General features: G+C 58.5%; 3 protein-coding genes and 1 long non-coding RNA gene across 6 annotated transcripts in view; 3 read left to right on the top strand and 1 right to left on the bottom strand.

Annotated features, from left to right (window-relative positions):
* Positions 1–4,243, top strand: part of EZH1 (enhancer of zeste 1 polycomb repressive complex 2 subunit) — a 35,938-nt gene extending 31,695 nt beyond the window's left edge. Inside the window, exon 21 of the mRNA XM_082706125.1 lies at positions 3,904–4,243. Coding sequence (XP_082562251.1) covers positions 3,904–3,949 — 46 coding nt within the window. The 3' untranslated portion in view covers positions 3,950–4,243. The remainder of the gene's footprint in view (positions 1–3,903) is intronic.
* On the bottom strand, positions 184–15,668 carry CNTNAP1 (contactin associated protein 1). Its single transcript, XM_082706089.1, is given in 26 exon segments — positions 184–1,554; positions 2,039–2,086; positions 2,192–2,437; positions 2,628–2,721; positions 3,125–3,252; positions 3,425–3,778; positions 4,883–5,122; positions 5,379–5,600; positions 6,075–6,260; positions 6,492–6,619; positions 6,703–6,859; positions 7,073–7,276; positions 7,646–7,765; positions 7,908–8,014; positions 8,471–8,642; positions 8,901–9,050; positions 10,113–10,374; positions 11,064–11,207; positions 11,739–11,923; positions 12,549–12,752; positions 12,847–12,994; positions 13,657–13,850; positions 13,945–14,046; positions 14,923–15,004; positions 15,006–15,075; positions 15,615–15,668. Coding segments are annotated over 26 exon segments (4,305 nt in total). The 5' UTR covers positions 15,662–15,668; the 3' UTR covers positions 184–1,243.
* Positions 12,685–13,431, top strand: LOC309851242. The gene is made up of 2 exons (XR_014304683.1): positions 12,685–12,770; positions 13,054–13,431. It is a non-coding gene; the product is annotated as an uncharacterized lncRNA (long non-coding RNA).
* CCR10 (C-C motif chemokine receptor 10) lies at positions 15,332–17,889 on the top strand. 3 transcript variants are annotated; one of them, XM_082706167.1, is made up of 2 exons: positions 15,332–15,469; positions 16,686–17,889. In XM_082706167.1, the coding sequence occupies exons 1-2, from the start codon at positions 15,458–15,460 to the stop codon at positions 17,751–17,753; spliced, it is 1,080 nt and encodes a 359-aa protein (XP_082562293.1). In that variant the 5' UTR covers positions 15,332–15,457; the 3' UTR covers positions 17,754–17,889. The 3 variants fall into 3 exon arrangements, with proteins under 3 accessions (XP_082562293.1, XP_082562292.1, XP_082562291.1); XM_082706166.1 differs by lacking the exon at positions 15,332–15,469 and adding an exon at positions 15,819–15,881; XM_082706165.1 differs by lacking the exon at positions 15,332–15,469 and adding an exon at positions 16,412–16,536.
* The last annotated feature ends 1,983 nt before the right edge of the window (positions 17,890–19,872 follow it).

Genomic DNA, 19,872 nt, shown 5'->3' with positions numbered 1-19,872 from the left:
CCCCACTTTCCACTGAGGTCTGGGGTTGGGGGGGTCGAGGGGTTGGCAAGAGCCAGTCAGGCTCCTAGTTAGTGTTGTGAGGATTCCAAGGGCTCTTCGTAGAACTTCCTGAGCCCTCAGATGAGATCCCTTAAAAACATCCCGCTTATCCCCTTGCCGTGACGCCAGCTACCACGCACAGACTGGGGCTCTGCCACTCTGCTTTATTAGGACGGCTCTGGCTCTGAGCGCATGGCTTGAGAGTGGAGGCTGGGTCGGGCTGGGTGAGTGGCCAGCAGACCTCACAAGACTTCCAACACGGAAGAAGCAAAAACTACAGACCGTGGGCACAGCACAGGACAGTCAATTGATTTTTCTTTTATATATAAACTGATAATTAAAAAATTAGAGTAATATATAGAGTTTCTCTGGAGAGAGACTTTGCAACAAAAAATATATATAAAGAATATGACCTCCTGGGCAAACAAAGCAGCATCTCTGAGCGGAGGAAAGAAGACTCCTCATGCACTGGAGAGGGGGCCAAGCCTTTGGACAGGCACCAAGGCTATTGCATATCTTGGGAGAGGGAGGAAGAACAGAGGGCTGGCTAGTCGGTGTGTCTGCATTTTTCTCTCTACATTGCAAGTTGTTTTTTATGGCTTTGGCTAAAGCATGTGAAGCAGCGGAGGTACTAAGGTGCTAAAAGCGAGGCCTCTTGGTCTCTGTACAAAACAAACATGAGAAGGTGGGGAACAGCAACGAAGTCTTCCCTAACCCCCAACTGAGTGGAAGCAGATGGAAGACATTCTGCAGGGCAGGGGGGAGGCTAGGGGATATGATTTAGCAGCCTCCTCCCCCCATGCCCTGTGCATCCCTGCAATCCCACACATCTGTCCCTGCTGAGATTGAATATTTGAAGGGAAGCAGTTAATCTCCCTTGCACTCTGTTGTTAATCCCTGGCAGCAGCTGGGACAGGGATGGCAGAGGGGGCCTGTCTCAACCCCACGGAGCTTCTCCTTTGGGGCAGGCGAACAACCAGGAGCCTGGGGAAATGGGGACGGGGAGGGCATTGGTTTAGGCAGTGAGGCTGGCCACTCCCTTTGGTCCCATCTGTAGCGCGGCCTACCAGACTTGGCAGGAGGGGCCTCCTCTGTGTGAGCGGAACCAGCTAAGAGGAGCCAAATGTCCCTGACAGGGTGGGGAGAGGTGGGGATTGGGGGATTCAGAGGAGATGGACTTGGTCCCTAGAGCCCTTCTCCTGATTCACTCAGACCTGGACTCCTCCAGGATCTGGGGGAGATTTTGGTCCCGGGGGCCAGGGGCTGGGGCTGGGGCTGGGGTTGGGACTGGGGCTGGGGCTGGGGTTGGGGTTGGGGCTGGGGCTGGGGTGGAAGCTGCCGTAGGGGCTGGGACCGGGGCAGTCCCTGAGGCAGGGAGAGGAGGTTTGCTGCCAGGGTGGTAATCATGGGTGGCCTTGGGCTCATTGGTGTGGTAGGAGCCCTTGTAGCGATGATTTTGCAGATAGAAGAGCACCAACATCCCCACCAGCCCCAGCAGCAGGAAGGCCACCAAAACTGCAAGGGAAAAAAGGAAGAGTTCAGGGCCAATCTTGGGGTTTTCTCCACAGACACACATGGATGCTTTTGGCCAAAAGGGTACGTGCGTGGCCGTCCGCAGTTCACACTTGTCAAGCCAGTCCCAAATGTCTTGCAGGTCTGAGTTCCGGGCTCACCCTGCTGCTGTCTTCCATTTCCCGTATTCTCTGTCCACGCCCCTGGGATTACCCCAGTTTCTCGCCTCTCTAGAAACTGCTGCACCCTCTTTCTCCTCATCCCTTTGCTAGAGCCCCATTTTAATTGTTCAGTTCAGAGTCCATGGTGTCCTCAGACACGGAGGACTTGGCAGCTCGCTTCTCTGCTGCCATCCGCACAGCCTGGCTCATCCGTGTGTGTGCCCCCACACCTTATGCCTTCGCCGCCCTCAGCCCGGGGGTCCGGGACAGGGAGGGAATGCCCACGGGGGGTAGAATGAGGTCAAGATAGCGCTCCTGTTACTTACAGCCGAGAAGTATGGCAACCCATCCCTCATCGTGGTAGTACGGGAAGTCTGGAGGGGAAAAGCACCGGTGAGGCGAGGCGAAGCCTCCTTTGTGTTAAGAACCGCTGCCCTTCCCTGTCGACCCTCCCTCCTCTGTGTGTCCCCCAGACCCACCTGGGGGCAGATACCAGGGGTCCAGCTCGGGCGGCACCTCTGCGACAAGGCGCGGCATGGCTCCGCAGTTAGATTCGGACAGCTCCCCCTGAACGCGGAGGGCCTCGGCCAGCTCCGCTGTCATGGGCCGAGGGGCCCGGAAGTGGGTCTTGAGGGGAGCCACGTTGTTGAATCGAACTCCAGACAGGCACCCCGAAAACCCCGGGGTGTTGTAGCGCTGGATCTCTGGGTCGATGACGCCGGTCTCTGAGGGAGAGGCAGGCCCAGAGGGAGAGGGGCTGGGCCCCCCCAGCCTTGCCCCACTCACCACCAGCGGGTTTCCGGCCCCTCCTTACTGCTGCCTTCGCAGCTGCCCCGGCTCCCTCATCATCCAGGCCTCCCTTGCGCCTCCACCCCTCTGCTCCTTGCCCCAAACACGCTGGCACCCTCAGCTCACCCATAACACGCCCCAAATACAAGGCCTTGGGTGAGTCCAGCTGGCTGTCCACCAACAGCGAAAACTTCTGCTCCGTCAGTGGGAAGTAGTCCACCTGAGGGGCAGGGGAGAGGTGCGGAGGGAGGGAGAAGCAGAGGCTGACCAAGCCAGGCCCACACGGGGACTCCCGTGCTCCTGGGGAGCCCTCGCTCAGCCGCAGGTGGACAGCCATCCACTGAAGGATTCGCTGTGAACAATCCGGCAGCCTCGTTCTGAGCCCTGTCGTGGCAGCTGCCGGTGGCCTGCCTCGGTGGGGAACCCCGAGACGCCCCGAGCCTGTTCCCTGCCTTACGGAACAGACATGAGAACATCCGCCTCCCCAGATGACCTCCCAGAACAACACGCAAGACCCATGAGACTCCTCTGTAAACTGGGATGCACTCTCCCTGTTCTATTGGACACGTCCCTGGGGCCACTGCCTGGGTGCGTCCTGAGGGGGTCCCTGTCCCTCCACGCACCTGGATGAAGAGGTTGCGGTAGACGCGGGTGATGTTGACGCTGTGCGGCTGGCCGTCCGTGACTGGCCTCGTGGTCAGCTGGTACACGTAGGGGCTGGTGCCCAGCTGGTACCGCAGCTGCAGGGTCCCTGTGGGATGGGGGTGGGGCAGGGGGAGAAAGGGCGTGTCCACTCAGTACCCACAGCCCCCTCTTGGGAGAGCTCCGGGTCAGGGGATGGGGGGTTGTGCCAGTGGACCAGCAGCTGCGACAGTGAAGGGCGCCCTGCAGGAAGCTGGGGCTGGGTCCCCGTGGGACCTTACCATCTTCCTTGATGAGCACAGCCATGTAGTCACGCACGAAGGAGCTGACATAGAGCAGGACCGCGGGGGCGGAGTCCGTGCTGAAGCTGAAGGACACCTCCTCTCCAGTGACATTGTAGACTGGCCCTCGGTACCCGGGCACCGGCCGGCCAGGCCGGGGGTACTCAGGCAGACGGTACCCGGGCCCGTGGTAGCCGGGCACGTAGCCCGGAGTGTCATAGCCAGGGACATAACCCGGCTCATAGCCTGGCACCGGGCGGCTCAGCATGTGTGAGAACTCCCGGGCTGCCGAGCGCAGGGCCGACTGCAGGTTGTAGCGCATCCAGGTGCCCGGCTCGAAGAATCCGCCGATATCTGAGGGCACATGGAGGGGGATCAGCACTGCTGCTCCTGGCTTCAGACATTGTAGGTCACCCACCCACCCTGGACCTCCGCCTCATGTCCTGCCACTATCACAGCCTGCCTTCACTCACTGTCAGGTCCCCTGGAGCCTTTAGGTCCCAGAATGGAGTCTTAAAACCATGAGAAATGGAAAAGATCATCCAATACGACCTGTGCCTTTTACAGATGGAGGAAACCGAGTCTCAGAAGTGGCTAGTGACTTCTATAAGGATATGCCGTATGCAGGGAGCTATGGTTAGAATCGAGGTATCATGGGGATGCCTGGGTGGCTCAGTCAATTAAGCATCTGCTTGGGGCTCAGGCCATGCTCCCAGGGTCCCGAGATGGAGCCTGTGTCGGGCTCCCTGCTCAGTAGGGAGTCTGTTTCTCCCTCTGCCCCTCCCCTTGCTCGTGCTCCCTCTCTCTCGCAAATAAATAAATAGAATCTAAAAAAAAAAAAAGAATCGAAGTATCATGATCCTCTCTGGTACACTCTCCACTACTCACCCCCAAACCAATACCCAAGGTCCTCTGCTGGTCCCTGCATCCCTGCAAGTCCCTGCTCCAGGAGACTTCTCCCACCATGAACGCTCCTGCACGTGCATCCTCCTAGACCAGCCTTAGGAAGGATGTGGTCTGGGTGCACGTGCAGAATCTTGCTAAGGTGAATGTCAAGGCTTGCCTTCACCAAGAACCAGGCTGTAGACACCTGTTTAGGAGCTCAGCGATTATCAACTAGGAAATGGCATGGGAGCAGACTGCACCACCTGAGCTGGGTATGCAGGTGGGGAACCTGTGATATCTTGGTGACAGTGGGAAGATGGGGAAGTTATCTGGCAGTTGCTTTTGAGTTCTTTCAGTACCAGCCAGCTGCACCATCCCCTCCTCACCTCTCTATGGCTTGGTGTCGCCCATCATCTTCAGCAGTCCTGGCTCAGAGATGGTCCCAGCTCAGAGCTCAGGAAGCCAGGACAACTCTAGTTTTCCCTGGTGCTGACTCTGCACCCACCATCCTTCCCTTGTCCTTCCAATACCCCTCTGCGCCCTGTGGCTCCTGGGTCTCCCATCTGCACTGACCGTGGTTGCAGTATGGCCCATCAAACGCCGTGAGGTCACAGTCACACGTGTAGTAGCTGTAGCGCTCCACACAGCGGCCTCCGTGGAAACAGGGGAACCGGGGGTGGGCGCAATGGCCTGTGCAGTTGGGTGAGGTACCCTCCGAGGCATTGGCACGGCCCTCCAGGTTCAGAGTTACTCCATTCAGACGCATCGCCCTCAGGCAACCCACGAAGGGGCGCCTCTTTAGCTCTGCAGATCCTGGGAAGGGCGGGCAGGTCAAGAAATGGGTGTAGAGCCAAAGGCAGGGGTAAGTATTGGGGCTGGGAAGGGAGCCAAGGGGGGTGAGAGCATGGAATAAAATCCATGGCCTAGACAGGAGAGGTGAGCTCTTGGCCCACTCCGCAGCAGAGGGCGTCGGGACCTCAGACACGGGGCTCCTGGAAGCAAGGAGAGCTGCCGTGAGAGGGTGGGAAGGGGCAGGAGGCCTCAGACCCGGCGCAGGGCGGCTGCTCACCGACGTAAAGGGGCTGGTCATACTCCAGCCAGATGTAGGTCTGCAGGGGCATGGGCCGCAGCACCCAGGGCCGGTGGTCCACACGGAGCCGGGCCTGCTTCACGTTGATTTCTGCCCGGACCAAGTGCCACTCATCATCGTTGAATTCAAAGTCATCCGAGTGTACTGTCAGGTTCTCATCCCCATTTCCCACATCAAAGGCAAAGACCACGTCCCGGGAGGCTGGACAACGCAGGGGTTGAGGAGAAAGGAGTCAGACCCCACGGGTTCCTCACTCCATACCACCTCTCCTCCTCACTCCTCGGAGTTCCTTGAACGTCCCTCTAGTTTTCCTCAGCCTGGGACAAAACCCATAAACTCCTTAAAACCTCGCACTCCTGGTCTCTCCCAAATTTGCAGATCCCCGGAGGCAAGCCTCCCAGCCCCACTGCTGAGGTTAGAACTGGTCAGGCAGAAAACACCTCAGGAGTCCAAGTGCCTTCTCGAAGGTGAGGGGCCTGAGGCCCAGATCACTGAAGCGAGTGCCCAAGTTCACAAAGCTGCTACCAAGACAGACCCGGCTCTAGAACCTACCGTTCTCTAAAGCCCTTTCCGTGCTGGCACCTGCCTTTGTCTCATCCCCTAACCTCTGCCTACCCTGCCTCCCCCCAGAGATCTCCGTCCAGCCCATGTCCCTCCCAGCGTCTGCCTGCTCACTGTTGAGTTCCACCCGCACGTAAGGCCGGCGCCACTGGCAGTAAGGGCCCCCCATATTCTCTAGGAAGACTCCCGAGGGAGCCGAGGTCCTGAAGTAGAAGGAGACATCAAGGCTGTGGTTGGCACGGATCGGGGGAAAGCGCAGGGCAGCCCCAGTGTGGAAGGAGATGGTGTTCCAGGAGTTTCCTGCAAAACCAGGAGGAAAGCCTGGTCAGGGAGGTCAGAGGGTGGAGAAATAAGGGAGCCCCCAGTGGGGTGGGGGAAGATGGGGCAAGAACGGTTAAAGGGGTCCCATCCCGGCAGGAGCTGGGTGGCTGGCAGGACGTCCTAGAGACCTGCAGTGGGTCAGGTGGTCTAAATTTCGGAAACTGGAGAGCCAACCCTGGGGAGGGCACACAAAAGGGTTCTGCCACTCACGATCGCCATAGCAGCGCAGAGGCCTCAGGAAGAACTGGGCCTCGGAATTGGAGCGGTTCGTGTCCCCCACCACCACCTGAGTGACGGGCAAATGGTCCACAAAGGTCAGCAGTCCCTTGTCGGTTCTCCTGTGGGGGCAGGAGGCAGCGGTTCAGCCCCTGCTGCTCTGCTGCCCCTGGAATCCTGAGCGCCCTGGCCCTCGGCCCCTCACCACTGGGGCTGGTCGGCATCACAGTTACAGTGCAGAGCGGGGTCCACGCAGCTCCGGTCCAGACCACAGGCACAGCGCTGGATTCCAGGCTGTGAGCCTCCCCAGTAGAAGTGCTGCTCCTCATTTCTCCCAATCCAGAAGCTGTAGGGGTAGCCTCCTGGGGAAGACGTGGAGGCCATTGGCAGGCCCCATCCCTCCATTAGCCCATGGGCTCCTCTCTCCCCTTTCCAACCAGCCCAGATCCTTGCTCGAGTGTTCAAGAACTCCAGCTGACCTCTCTGGTTCCCTCGTCCCAAACCCCTCACCCCACCCCACCAACCAGGGCGCTCCTCCAGCTCTGCACCCTGCCCACGGCAGCCTAGGCCCTTACCAGCAGTGTTGAGCAGCCGGGAATTGTAGCAGGAGAACTCGATCCACTGTTCACAGTGCTGGGAAGCATTGGCCAGGGCACTGACTTCCTCCCAGGAGGCATTCCAATACTGGATGGCCCCCAGGAACGGCCGCTCCATGCTAGAACCTGTCACCCGAGTTGTCCACAGCCTGTCATGCCGCACAACTGTCCATGCCCGGTTCTCTGGGGAAGTGGAAGAGACAGAGTTTTGGCTCGAGATGGCCATTCTCTACCCATCTCCCTGCCCATGTCCACCACCACTGCTGCTCCTCAGAGCCAATAAAGTTGCCCAAGCAGCTCCGTTCCAGCCTAGCTCTGGGCCCTCAACATTGTTGAGGCTAGATATGATGGCTGGACTGGATCAGGAAGCTAGAATTTATCTGCAAGGCTAGATTACAAATTCCTGAGTGTCCCCTTTCCCCTCTACCCCTTTACCCCCCAACACCACGGTTCAGTCTTGCTAGCCCCTGCCCCCCCTTCAGTCCCCTGTTTCCCCCACACCCCCTCACAGCCTTGTCAGCTGCCCCTTCACCACCCATCAGAGTCACTTACCTCGGATATCACAGTACACTACAAATGGCTTCAGAGGGCCACTGCCATCAGGATCAATGGTGAAGTTTCCAGAAGTTTTCCCACTGAGCCGATAAGCCTCACAAGATTCCTTATACAGAGCTGGTAGGTTGTGGGGTGGAGAAAGCAGTTATGGGGTCAGAGGGCGAGGAAGGCCAGTCCTACCGGCTCCAGCAGCCTCATGATCCCCAGCAACCTCCTGGCCTCCCTGCCCCTGAGCGGCCACCTCCCCCAGGCGGCTTACGTTGGTGACACGTCTCCCCCTTGTAGCCTGTCAGTTCACAGTAGCAGATGAAGTCATCCCAGGACTGGTAGCAGCGTCCATCATGCTCACACATGTTAGGGCTACACCTAGAGAAGAGGGTCAGCACCAAGGGAAGGCGCCTTACTGTGAGCTTGGGGTCTGATCCCTACAGGCTTCACTTCCGGCTCCTGAGAGCACCAGGACCGCGAGGAACAAGCCAGGTTTACGCCTAAGTGCTAGCACATTAAGGCAGGCCTCAGGGCTCAAGGACTACTGTGTACCCGCCCTCTCCCTCTCCCCCCCCCAACACAGAAGAAAACCCTTTAGGACCAAGAGCAGAGGCTTCGTTTCCATTCTGCGCGCGTGTCGCTTTAATGGAAGAGCTAGGTAAAGAAGGACGAGAGGGTGAGACAAGAGGCCAAGGAGGAATCCTCTCCAGGTGGGACACGGAGGAGCTGGGAGCGGGAGGGGGGAGATTATTGAGAAAGGCCAATCCCATCAGGAGACCACCAAAGAGGGCTTTGGAGGGGTCGCCTCTTGAAGGGAAAGGGGCTTCTGGATACCTATCAGTGATGCCACATGTGTCAAAGAGGACCTCAGCATAGTATCCGAGCCGCCGGCCCTCCACCAGAGTCAGGTTGACCAGCTGGCCGTCCACCTTGAGCAGCTCCATGCAGCCATGGAACGCCGTCTGGTTGGAGTGGCAGCCCGATCGACTGGCTGGTTTGGGACAACCTGGAGCAACCACCCCTGTGAGGCCCTCCCCAGGGGAGACCCCAGAGACCCTCCCCCAGGGAGATGCCAAAGGAAAGCCAGACATGAAGGAAGGAAGGGGGCCAAGAGACCATGGCAGTGACCTTCCAGTCCCCAAGGCTCCAGAGGGGAGATGGGGATTTATCCCTACCAAACTCTCCAGGCAGCCCCATCTGAGGGGAGTTTGGTGGTGCCTTCCCACCCAGAGACAGGGGTCTGGCCAGGTTGGCTCCCACTTACCCCCAAAGAAGTATGAGGTGCCGGTGCGGATCAGCAGTGGGTATGAGACCCTGACCTCTGCCCCCTCCACATCATCGATGCTGATGACGGCATGATTCTCCTGGGCTGCAAAGTTCACCTCGTGCCAAAAGCCATCGTTCAGGCGGTACCCTGGGCAGGAGGAAGGGATGGAGTGGGTGTGTGGGAAACACCACATTCTGAGAGAAGGGTGTCTGCAGCCTGGAGGCAGCGACCTCATTCGGTCCTATGTGCCCTCCATTACACTACATATATATGTGTGTATGTGTGTATGATATACATTATACAAAACACATCACATATTAAACATATAAATAGTATATAAAACATGGGGTGCCTGGGTGGCTCAGTGAGTTAAGCTTCTGCCTTCGGCTCAGGTCCTGATCTCAGGGTCCTGGGATCGAGCCCTGCATGGGGCTCTCTGCTCAGCAGGGAGCCTGCTTTCCCCCTCGGTTGCCTGCCTATCTCCCTACTTGTGATTTCTCTCTGTGTGTCAAATGGATAAATAAAATCTTTTTAAAATAAATAAATAAATAAATAAGTGGTATATAATATATAAGAAAGATTTATTTATTTGAGAGAGACAGAGGAGAGTAGAGAGTGCCTGTGGGGGAGGGTGGGGTCCAGAGGGAGAGAGAGAGAATCTCAAGCTGACTCCCTGCTGAGCATGAAGTTCAACAGAGGACTCTGAGCTCATCACCCTGGGATAAAGACTTGAGCCCAAATCAAGGGTCAGATGCCTAACTGAACTGACTGAGTCCCCCAGGCACCACCCCAGCCATTACACTGCTCCCACTGAGTGCTGACATCTTTGACTGTCTTCCCTGACCCTAGCAGCTGAGGCAGAGTCTGCAAAGCCACAAACAAGTAATAAACACTTCTGGAGCCCCCTGGAGCTAGAGGGTACCAGGACTCTCGGCCTTCCTGCCGCTCCCAGCACCCTTAGACCCTCCGCTCTGACTCCGAGCCTCTGGCCACTCCCTGCTTTTCCAACCCCCCCCACCCACCCATCCCCAACCCCCCCCCCCCCCCCCCCCCGCCTGTGCTCGCGCCGCCCCGCCCTCCCCCCTCTCCAATAAGCCAGGGCCTCAGTGCTGGCCCACACCGGCTCCTCCTGGGCCCTTCTCTGGCCTGCTGGGGTCTCCTCCTCCCCTACCCCCCCCCCCCCCCGCCCCGCAACCTTCCACCTCTCACCAGCAGCGAACTGAAGCTTCTTTCGGCCAGTCTGCGCGATGGACACGTTGACCTGCCCTTCACTGAGCATCAGCTCCACGTGGCCCAGCCCGTCCCCCAGGCGGGAGAAAAGCAGCAGCCCCGTGAGATCCCACGTGCGGAAGCGGAAGGAGACCGCGAAGCGGCCTCGGCGCGGGAAGCCAGGCACCTGCACAAAGTTGTGAGGCCCTCCGAAGTTGACCGGGTGAGGAACCGGGTCCAGGCAACGGAAGGCCACCTTACCCTGAGGATGAAGGTGAGGTTCCATCAGCACCCAAGAGAATAAAGCCGCCTGCCTCCGCGGGGAATTCAGTTTCCATAGTGGTCTCGGACCTTCCTCCCCGCACAGCCTCGGGGTGCGTGCGGGCGGAGACCTCCCATTCTGACCATTCCCACCTACTACAACCTTAACCAGCTGTGGAGGGTGTCTCCAACCAAGCGGCCCTGGGGGACTCTCTGCTGGCTGTGACTTCTTTACACCATCTCCATGGGCCGCCGCTCCCTCCTTCCCTTCCTCCCAGCCGGGAGAGGCAACTTCCGGCTGGCTTCCTGGCAGGCACTAGAACACTCGCTGCTGAGCTGGGGTGGGGTGGGGTGGGGTGGGGGATGGGGACCACACCAAAACAGACCTGGGTTCAAGATCGGACTCAACCACTGTACAACTCGGTGATCCCTGGCCAAGCCACTGCCAAGCCGGTCTCTGCATCGTATTTTCCTCAAACATTAATTGAGGATGTGGTTAGACCAGACCACAGCTTCTCAGCTGGGGGTTAGGGAGGGGTGGCCTTTGCACCTCCTGTGAGTCTGTGATGATGCCCTCCACCCACTTGAGCATTTGGCTGGGGAGAGAGGAATCCTCAGCTTTTATCTGATTCTCTTTGCTTTCCGAGCAACTCTGATGTTCTGCCCTCCCTGAACGCCCTGCCCACTGGCCTCGAAGGTGATCCTCGAATGGCGCCGCACTGCCAGGTCTGCGATGTTGACTCGGTTGAAGATTATGTTTTCTATGCAGCCTCGGAAATTATGCCGATAAGCGAGGTTCTTCTGCGCAGCGCCCACCAGACCCCCAATGTACATCTGTGGGTGGGGCAAGGGGATTAGGGTCCCTGGATGCGAGTACAAGCTCATGCCCCTCTCTCTCTCCTCCTCCCCAGGCTTTCCCAGGCTCCTAGCCTGGCTTTATATAAGACTTGAAATACACATTTTCCCCAGCATCGCTATTCAAGCTGAAAGCTTGCTGGGCCTCCCCAGGCTTGGGTGCTGGCCCTGACTCCACCACAGATTGGGTGCATGCCCTTGGGTAGGTCAATTAACCTGTCTGGGATTCTTTATCTGCAGATCAGGGCCACAGAGTTGAGCAATTCAATGGGGCAATTTTCTCATCTCATCTGATCCCCAAAACCCAGATTTCCAGATCCCATGTCAGTTGTTTTGGGGGGGGGGCGTGCCCAGGAAATCTGCCTTCTAACAATACCAAGAACAACAACAACCCAGGCCCATGAACCGCAACTTTGCCAAGAGCTGCTGGGAGATTCAGGAACTGGAGAGCACTGTCCCCCGACGGACCCCCCAGCACCCCAATTCAACTAAATGAACCACTCCGCTCACCTCATTGTCCAAGTTCAGCCTCTCAAAGTCACCGTTGAGCACAAAGCGCTGTACATAGCCATCCAGGGTGAGGTTTGCATCCCGGCCAAATCGGTCCACCCGCACGTAATGCCAGTGCTGGTCGTTGAGGACGCCACCAGCGCTCACAGTGGTGTGACCGGGCCTGGGCTGGATGGGGCTGCTGCCTGGGGGAACGGAGGATCAGGGTCAGACCTACAATCTGGAGAGCCCCAGAGAGGCCCCAGAGAGACCTACAATCTGGAGAGGCCTCCCCCAGGTGCAGCAGCTTCCAGGAGCACAAAGAAGGGTTGGCACAGGGCCCAGGGCAGCGTGGGGGGGGGAGGGGGTATATAGAAATTGGACATCTTCAGCTTAAGATGGAATGGTGCCCATTGGGGAGTATGTGACTTAGGGTATGTCGTTTAACCCCTCTGGGCCCCTGTTTTACAATAGCTGCTTCTAGTTCATTCTATGGTTGTTATGAAAAGCTAATGAGATACAAAATAACAACTCTTTGGGCTTGTATGTATAGGTACACTTAATGTATATAAGGTTTCCACAATGAGGAAACAGACTGGAGAGGTTCCTTTTCCAAGGTCACACCACTGGTAGGTGGAGCTGAGACTGGCATCCAGATCTTCTGACTCGGAGTCCAGTGTTTTGTTAGCGCCAAACCATGCACAGAAAAGGCGAGCTGGTCCAAACGTAAGGAATGGCAAGATCCGGAGTGGGCGCGGCTTCGCGGAGGCAGGGCCGCGAGGGGCGTGGCAGCCAAGCCGCTGGGGTAGTACCCGCGACGGTGGAGCTCACCCAGGCTCATGTGCAGCAGCAAGTGCGCCCCCTGCAGCTCCAGTGTCACGTAGTCGCCCTGGACCCCCTCCGCATGCAGCAGGAGCCCGTCCTTCTCTTCTGTCTTGAAACTGAAGGCGAACACGTCCCACAGACTCCTGCTGACCCCCCGCGGGAAGCGGTACGAGATGGCATCATCGCCGTCGAAATAGAGCACGTCGGACTCTGCGCGAAGGCCAGCAGGTGGGCCGAGGACCCGGAAGACTGATTCCCGAGCCCTCCGCCCCCTTCCCCACCCCCACGAATCCCGCAGTCTTACTGTAAGGGCAGCCGTAGAGGCCGAGCCTCAGGCCGATCTTGCCACGCGGGTTCCAAGCCAGGGGCACGATGCGGATGTAGCGCGCGGTGAAGTGGTAGTGCAGGTCGTGGCGCACTATCGCCGACTCGTTCACGTTCCCGAAGAAGGTCTGAGAGGAAAGGGCAGAGGGGAGATCAGGTCCCAACCTTCTGCTTTATTTCTCCACAGCCTCCCAGCCCAGCCCGCAGTTGTCACACCCAGCCAATATCAGCTTCCAGAAAGCAGGCTCTCCTTGATCTCCTGGACCCTCGTGGCTTTAAAAAAACAGATGACCTAGCGTGTCCTCTCCCACCATCCCATTATCTCCTCCGAGCTCAACTCGGATGTCACCTCATTCAAGAAGCTCTCCCAGGGGCGCCTGCGTGGCTCAGTGGGTTAAAGCCTCTGCCTTCAGCTCAGGTCATGATCCCAGAGTCCTGGAATTGAGCCCCGCATGGGGCTCTCTGCTCAGCAGGGAGCCTGCTTCCTCCTCTCTCTGTGCCTGCCTCTCTGCCTACTTGTGATCTCTGTCTGTCAAATAAATAAATGAAATCTTAAAAAAAAAAAGCTCTCCCAGATTTGACCCTAAAATATGTGAAACCCTGTCATCTGAGAAAGTCTTGCACCCACGGTGAGTGGACCGTGCCTCTGGACTGAATCCCCACATTGGAAGCCGCTGTTCCTCACACGTGTCCCCATCTCCTCCTCCTTCATCTCCCCCAAGCCAGTGCCCAGAGCAGGTTGCAGAACTGAGGGGGTTCTCCAAGTGCGTGCACAGGGGGCCTGGAATACCGCATTGTGCCCTTGCTGGTAGAATGGTGTCCAGCTGTCCACTCGGTCCCCATAGAGCAGCATGTAGCGTGTGACCCAGTCCCACGAGTTAAATGAGCCCTGGGTGGCCACAGCTCGGATCCGGTGCTTCTTCATTAAGTCAATCTGGAGCCAAGGATTCGGGTCCCCGATTCGGGGAGACCATCCACTTATGCCTATAGAAGAGGCAAGGGCATTTTACCCCTGGCTCTCCTGTTATGCCTGACCTTCCAGGGCCCCCACCACACCTTGGGGCGGTGCCTGGCTCACCGTGCAGCCGGGCAAATCTCGGGGCAGTGAAGAGCCCATAGTAGGAGGAGGCGCCCAGGGAGCGTGCGTACAGAGGCCCGACCAGCTCCTCGTCACAGCCGTCTGGGTTGGGGAAACAGACATTTTGGTCACCGGGCCCCTCCCAGGTCCTTCGAAACACCAGGCACACTGAGCAACTGGAGCTCCTCCTTCTCTGTTCCCCAGCAGGCACCCCAGCACTAACTTAAGCCATCTACTCAACCTGGGCTGCAGCAACAGCTGCACACTCAGGGGGGCTGCCTTCTTCTTCTGGGGGGACCCCTAAGCCGGATCTTCCCCAGGTCTGTGACTGCCCTCCTACCAGCCCAGGCTTAGTACTTCCCCAAACACAACCTTAGCATCTTTCAAAACCTGAGCCAGCCCAAGGCACCAATCCAGCCCCAGCCTTATCATGGATCCCACTCATCAGCACCCCCAACCCTCACCAACCCCAAATCCAGGCCTTGGTCCCAAACCCAGCCAGTCATACCAGCATCACCAGCTCCATGTCCAACCTTCGCAGGAATCAGGGTCACCAACTCTTGCTTGGATCCCAGCCTCAAAATCCAGCCCCAGCCCCAAATCCTAGCCCCTGGGCCAGCTCCAAGCCCAGCCCCACATGCTGGAAAAACCTCATCCCTCGCTGGGATCACCAGTACCACCCTTATCCCCAACCCTCACGCCCAGGCACCAGCTCCCGCTTGGATCCCAGTCCCAAATCCCTCCCCGGAGCCGACTGGATCCTCGGCTCCTCGGAGCCCAGCACCGGCCCGGGAGCGCGCGCCAGCCTCGGAGCTGCATTGCGGAGCGCGGGGGAGAGGCAGAAAAGGATGGAAACGAGCAAGCGCGCGCCGGCCGGGGAAGGGACCCGCGACCACCTAGCCGCAATGCGGCTGGACCCGCCCTGCAGGCTTCGGACTCCCGGGTCCCACCCTGCTTGCAGCTGAGCCCGGCACTCACAGTAGCCCCAGCCCCAGGCTCCCGAGACCGCGGCGAGCAGGATGCAGAGGAGCCGAAGACACATGGTGCAGGGCTGACGGGTCTCGGCGGCCGCCTCCCAGGGCCCGGCTCCGGCTAGGGCTCCAGGTCCACTTCGGGCTCCCAGTTCTCCTCCTGGGGTTCGCAGCGGATCGCTGTCTCTCTTCCTAACCCACCCCTCCCTCTATCCTCTCTCTCCCCCAACCCTTCTCCCTTCTCTCTCTCTCTGTCGTTCCAGGTTCTCCGCTGCTCTCTCTCTCCTTCCCACCCTCTCTCCTCTCACCTCCCCCTTCCCCAGCCTCTCTCTCTCCCGGCACGCGCAGCTTTCCCGGACCCCGCGCAAGCGCGCGCCTCAGCCCTGCTGCGAAAGGGCGGGGGTAGAGAGCCTCAGCCGCCGGGAAATACCCTGAATAACCCGAGGCTGGCAGGGACTGTGGCCACAGGGGTGGGGGAAGGAAGATAATGCCAGTGGAGCGTCCCGAAAAATCCAAGAAAAGCGGGGGTTGGCTATCTGGAGATGGAGGGAAGAGTAAGTAGAAGAATCTAACATTTTCTGAAGGCAAATTATGCTTCAGGCACCTATCCTAGGCACCCTCATAACCCTGTGAATTCGACATTTTTACCTTACTCCACTTTGCAAATGAAAAACCTGAGGCTCAAAGAGGTAAACTTACTCGAGATCACACAGGTAGCTAGCAAATGATGATATTCCCAAACCCATTCTTTTTCTACTGGCAGGGTAAAGAAAGAGAGAGAGAAAAAAAATTAGGGGGTGAAATGGAAAAATCTGGTAAAGAGAGCCCACAGACCCTAATCCCCACCGCCCTCTTGGTCCCTCTCCCCGCCCCTTCCTTCCTGTCCCACTAGTTTAACTTCTCTCCCCAGTGGCTATACCTCAGAAACCTGTGTAGCCAGAGATGGGGACGCAGCCCGCGGAGCAGGTGGGAGTGGGGGCTGGGGGGAAGGGTCATAGAGAGGGAGGGTAAGGCAAAGGGATGGGATTTTCCACCTGGTAACAAGTTTCTGCCATGCTTTGACCTATCCAGGTTATCTGGAGCCAACTGGGACCTGGGACCTTCCAGATAGATGGGGCTGGTGATGTGAGGCTTAAGTTGGGGTATGGGACTGGGCTGAGGGGAATGGTAAGCTGAACCTAGGGGTCTGATGTTGCAACAGGGACCAGGAAACCTGAGGCCCAACCCTTGAGATCCCCCCTGTCATGAGTAGTTCAGTGCACCTGTACTGGAGGTTAGAGGCGGGGTTGGGAGTGGAGAAAAGAAAAGACTTTGCGACCCTCTCCACACCATGCCTGGAGTCCAGGGAGGGACCAGCTCCGAGGCAAAGCCTGCATGTGGGTGTTCTTCCAGGAGAGGGCGCTGCAAACAGACCGGAACCTCCAGATTTATTGATAATAGAAACCCTGACCTAAGGAGAGCACAAATGCTTCACATCCATTATCTTCCTTATTTCAAACAACTTTGCCAACTTTGGGCTGGTCAGGATTTCTAATCTCCACATTGTATATTAGGCAACTGAGCTCCAGAAAGTCAAGGTCATCCAGAAAGCTGGATGCAGAGACAGGAGGCCTGTTGGAGGGTGTGTTAAGAAGAGTTCAGAAAAGAGTTTGTATCTTCTCCCCTCTGTACTGTTGTCACACAGCAGCCCCCAGCTTGGAAGGTATGTGTGGGAGGGGGAGGTGTGTGGGAAGATGTCTCATAATGTCCCTCTCATTCTGACCTCCCCAGGTCTCCTGGGGCCCCTACTCTGGGGAAGATGAGGAGGCATACTCCGCGGAACCGTTGCCAGAGCTCTGCTACAAGGCGGATGTCCAGGCCTTCAGTAGGGCCTTCCAACCCAGTGTCTCCCTGGTGGTAGCTGCACTGGGTCTGGCTGGCAATGGCCTGGTCTTGGCCACGCACCTGGCCGCCCGTCGGGCTGTCCGATCGCCCACCTCCGCCCACCTGCTCCAGCTGGCCCTGGCCGACCTTTTGCTGGCCCTAACCCTGCCCTTCGCTGCAGCAGGGGCTCTGCAGGGCTGGAGTCTGGGAAGTGCCACCTGCCGTGCCATCTCCGGCCTCTACTCAGCCTCCTTCCACGCCGGCTTCCTCTTCCTGGCCTGTATCAGCGCCGACCGCTACGTGGCCATCACGCGGGCTCTCCCCGCAGGACCGAGGCCCTCTGCTCCGGGCCGCGCGCACATGGTCTCAGCCATCGTGTGGCTGCTGTCGCTGCTCCTGGCGTTGCCTGCTCTCCTTTTCAGCCAGGACGGGCAGCGGGAAGGCCAGCGGCGCTGCCGGCTCGTCTTCCCCGAGGGTCTCACGCAGACGGTGAAGGGGGCAAGCGCCGTGGCGCAGGTGGTCCTGGGCTTCGCGCTGCCGCTGGGCGTCATGGCCGCCTGCTACGCTCTCCTGGGCCGCACGCTGCTGGCCGCCAGGGGGCCGGAGCGCCGGCGTGCGCTGCGCGTCGTTGTGGCCCTGGTGGCGGCCTTCGTGGTGCTGCAGCTGCCCTACAGCCTCGCCCTGCTCCTCGATACGGCGGACCTGCTGGCTGCCCGCGAGCGGAGCTGCCCTGCCAGCAAGCGCAAGGACCTGGCGCTGCTGGTTACCGGAGGGCTGGCCCTGGCCCGCTGCGGCCTCAACCCCGTGCTCTACGCCTTTTTGGGCCTGCGCTTCCGCCAGGACCTGCGGAGGCTGCTGCGGGGTGGGAGCTGCAGCCCAGGGCCTCACCCCCGCGGCCGCTGCCCCCGCCGGCCCCGCCTCTCTTCCTGTTCGGCTCCCACTGAGACCCACAGTGTCTCCTCCTGGGGCGACTAGGGCTGCGAATCAAGGAGGGGAGCGCGGGATTCCAGGGAGGGTAGTGGGAAAGGGCGGGGGGGGGGTACTGAGAAGGAGGTAGGGACCTAAAGGAATTGCTTCTGTACTTTGCCACATTAAATTGATAACATGGAAATGAGATGCAACCCAACAACTGTTACTATTTTTGAGTCACCGACTTGGAAGTGATTTGCAGCAGGGCAGAACTGGTGCGTTCCCCCTCCCCTTTCAACTCGCTTGGTTCCGAGTGGAAGGCGCTGGGAGTCTGGGTGGGGGTGTGCAGAGCTGCTGAGCCTGCTGAAGCTCTAGGCACTGTCACTCCCTCCACCTTCACCTGGTCTCTTCGAACAAGATGTGAGGTGGGAAAGCTGCCAAGGGGGGAGGGCTGGGGTTCCTCTTAAAGTAGCACAAGGAAGAGCTTTCTAACAACTACGGTGCTATCCAGTAATGGCTGCCTTAGCAAGTACGAAGTTCCTGGCCTCCGGAATGTTCAGGCCAAGGCTGTTGGGGACTGTGCGTGCCTGTGCATGGTGTGGTGACAGTGCCCAGGAGATTCCAGTTTTGGGTAGGGTCTTGAATTAGATTATCACTTTACAATCTCTTCTAAAGAAAGAAAAAAGGAAAAAAGGTAATTTAAAAAGTTGAGTCGGAGTTTTTCACCTTGGAGAAAAACCAAGGAGAGAATGCCAATTTGAAAATTTCCAGAGTCGTTATCATGGGCGTGGTGTTGGGGGGTGGGTAACTGCTGTTCTCCATCTTCCCTGGGGAAAGGGTCAGAGGAAATGTGCTGAGCCTGCCGGAAAGAGAGAGGTTAGACATCGGAAAGAACTTTCCTGCAGGCAAGGGCCTGGGATCCAGACAGGGAAGAGAGTATATGGTTCGAATGTCTCCGTCTCGAGGAAATCTCAGTGCTGCCCACTGTCATCTGGGGCGAGGGCAAGGCCGGGACGGCCTCTGATGGTCGCACGGATTCCTGGTCTTTGTTTTATACAAGCACGGTAGGCAGGATGGTGTTCACGTGCGACAACTCTTGCAGTTTAATATCCGGTCAGCAAAGCTGCCCGGACCACTCCAGCCTGGAGTCTGGGGACCCGGAGCAAGAAGGGCGGGGCGTGGCGGGGAGGTCTCAAGGGAGGCGCTGGCCCGACGTCCCCGCCCTGTCCCGCCCTGCCCAGCGCTGGCTAGCTTTCCTTCCCAGAGCCTCCGGCGGCAGAGACCAAAAGCCACCGCCACCAGGGGACAGAATCCAGGGAAGGCCCGGAGATGGCGCCGATCCTCCGAAGGTCCTACAAGCCAGCCACTGGGGGCCAACCTGGAACCCTCCACCGGAGACCGCGGGAATCGCCGCTGAGTCAGCAACGCACGCGCGCGCCCGCTGTCGCCCTGGCCCCGCCCCGTCCGCGGCCCCGCCCCACCCGGTCCGTTTAGCGCCTCGCTTAACCCCTTCAGACTCAGGACCTCAGGCTATATTCCCCGAGAGGCCTCCACTCTCTTCGAAGACCGTAGAATCCTCTTGAGTCTTGAATCACTCTCCCCACTGAAGTTCAGTGAGCTGTGCGCTCGAAATTGGGTTTAATTTCCGACCTGGGTCTGCACTTCCCCGACTCTGCCTCAGCTTCTGCACCTTAAAAAGGAGGTGACTCAGACCAAAGAATTGGACTACTCCATCCAGGGGCGGAGGGCCGCCTCTAGGGCTGGGCCTGGCGCAGGTAGCTAAAGATCGTTTCTTTCTCAGGGACCCTGAGACGAGACAGGGGTTCAGAGAGCAGCAGACGGGGCCTTCTTCTATGCCCTATGCCCTTCGTTCTCCAATGCTCCTTCTCGAGAGGGTTTTTAATCTGCTGGTTGGTGAGCCAAGAGTTAAAACAAGGGCATGAAGGCGGGCTTCCGTGACATCACCAGCACTCCGCGTCCGACCTCGGGGACGGGGGCGTGGCTGACATCGCACCGCCCCCTCCCTCTTTATTCCTCAGCTCCTCCCCGCTGTCACCAAGCCAGGGGCACATGATGCAACCCGCCGCGGTTTCAGTGGCCTGATTGGTGGCCGCGCCCGGCGCCAGGCACAGGGATTGGGCAGGGGAGACTGTGACGAAAACTGCACCCTGCCCTGTAAAGAAGG

This window comes from Mustela nivalis, assembly GCF_964662115.1.
Source record: "Mustela nivalis genome assembly, chromosome: 17".
NCBI classification, from domain to species: Eukaryota; Metazoa; Chordata; class Mammalia; order Carnivora; family Mustelidae; genus Mustela; species Mustela nivalis.
Note: the sequence above shows the minus strand (reverse complement) of the source record. Positions and strands in the feature narration are given on the sequence as shown.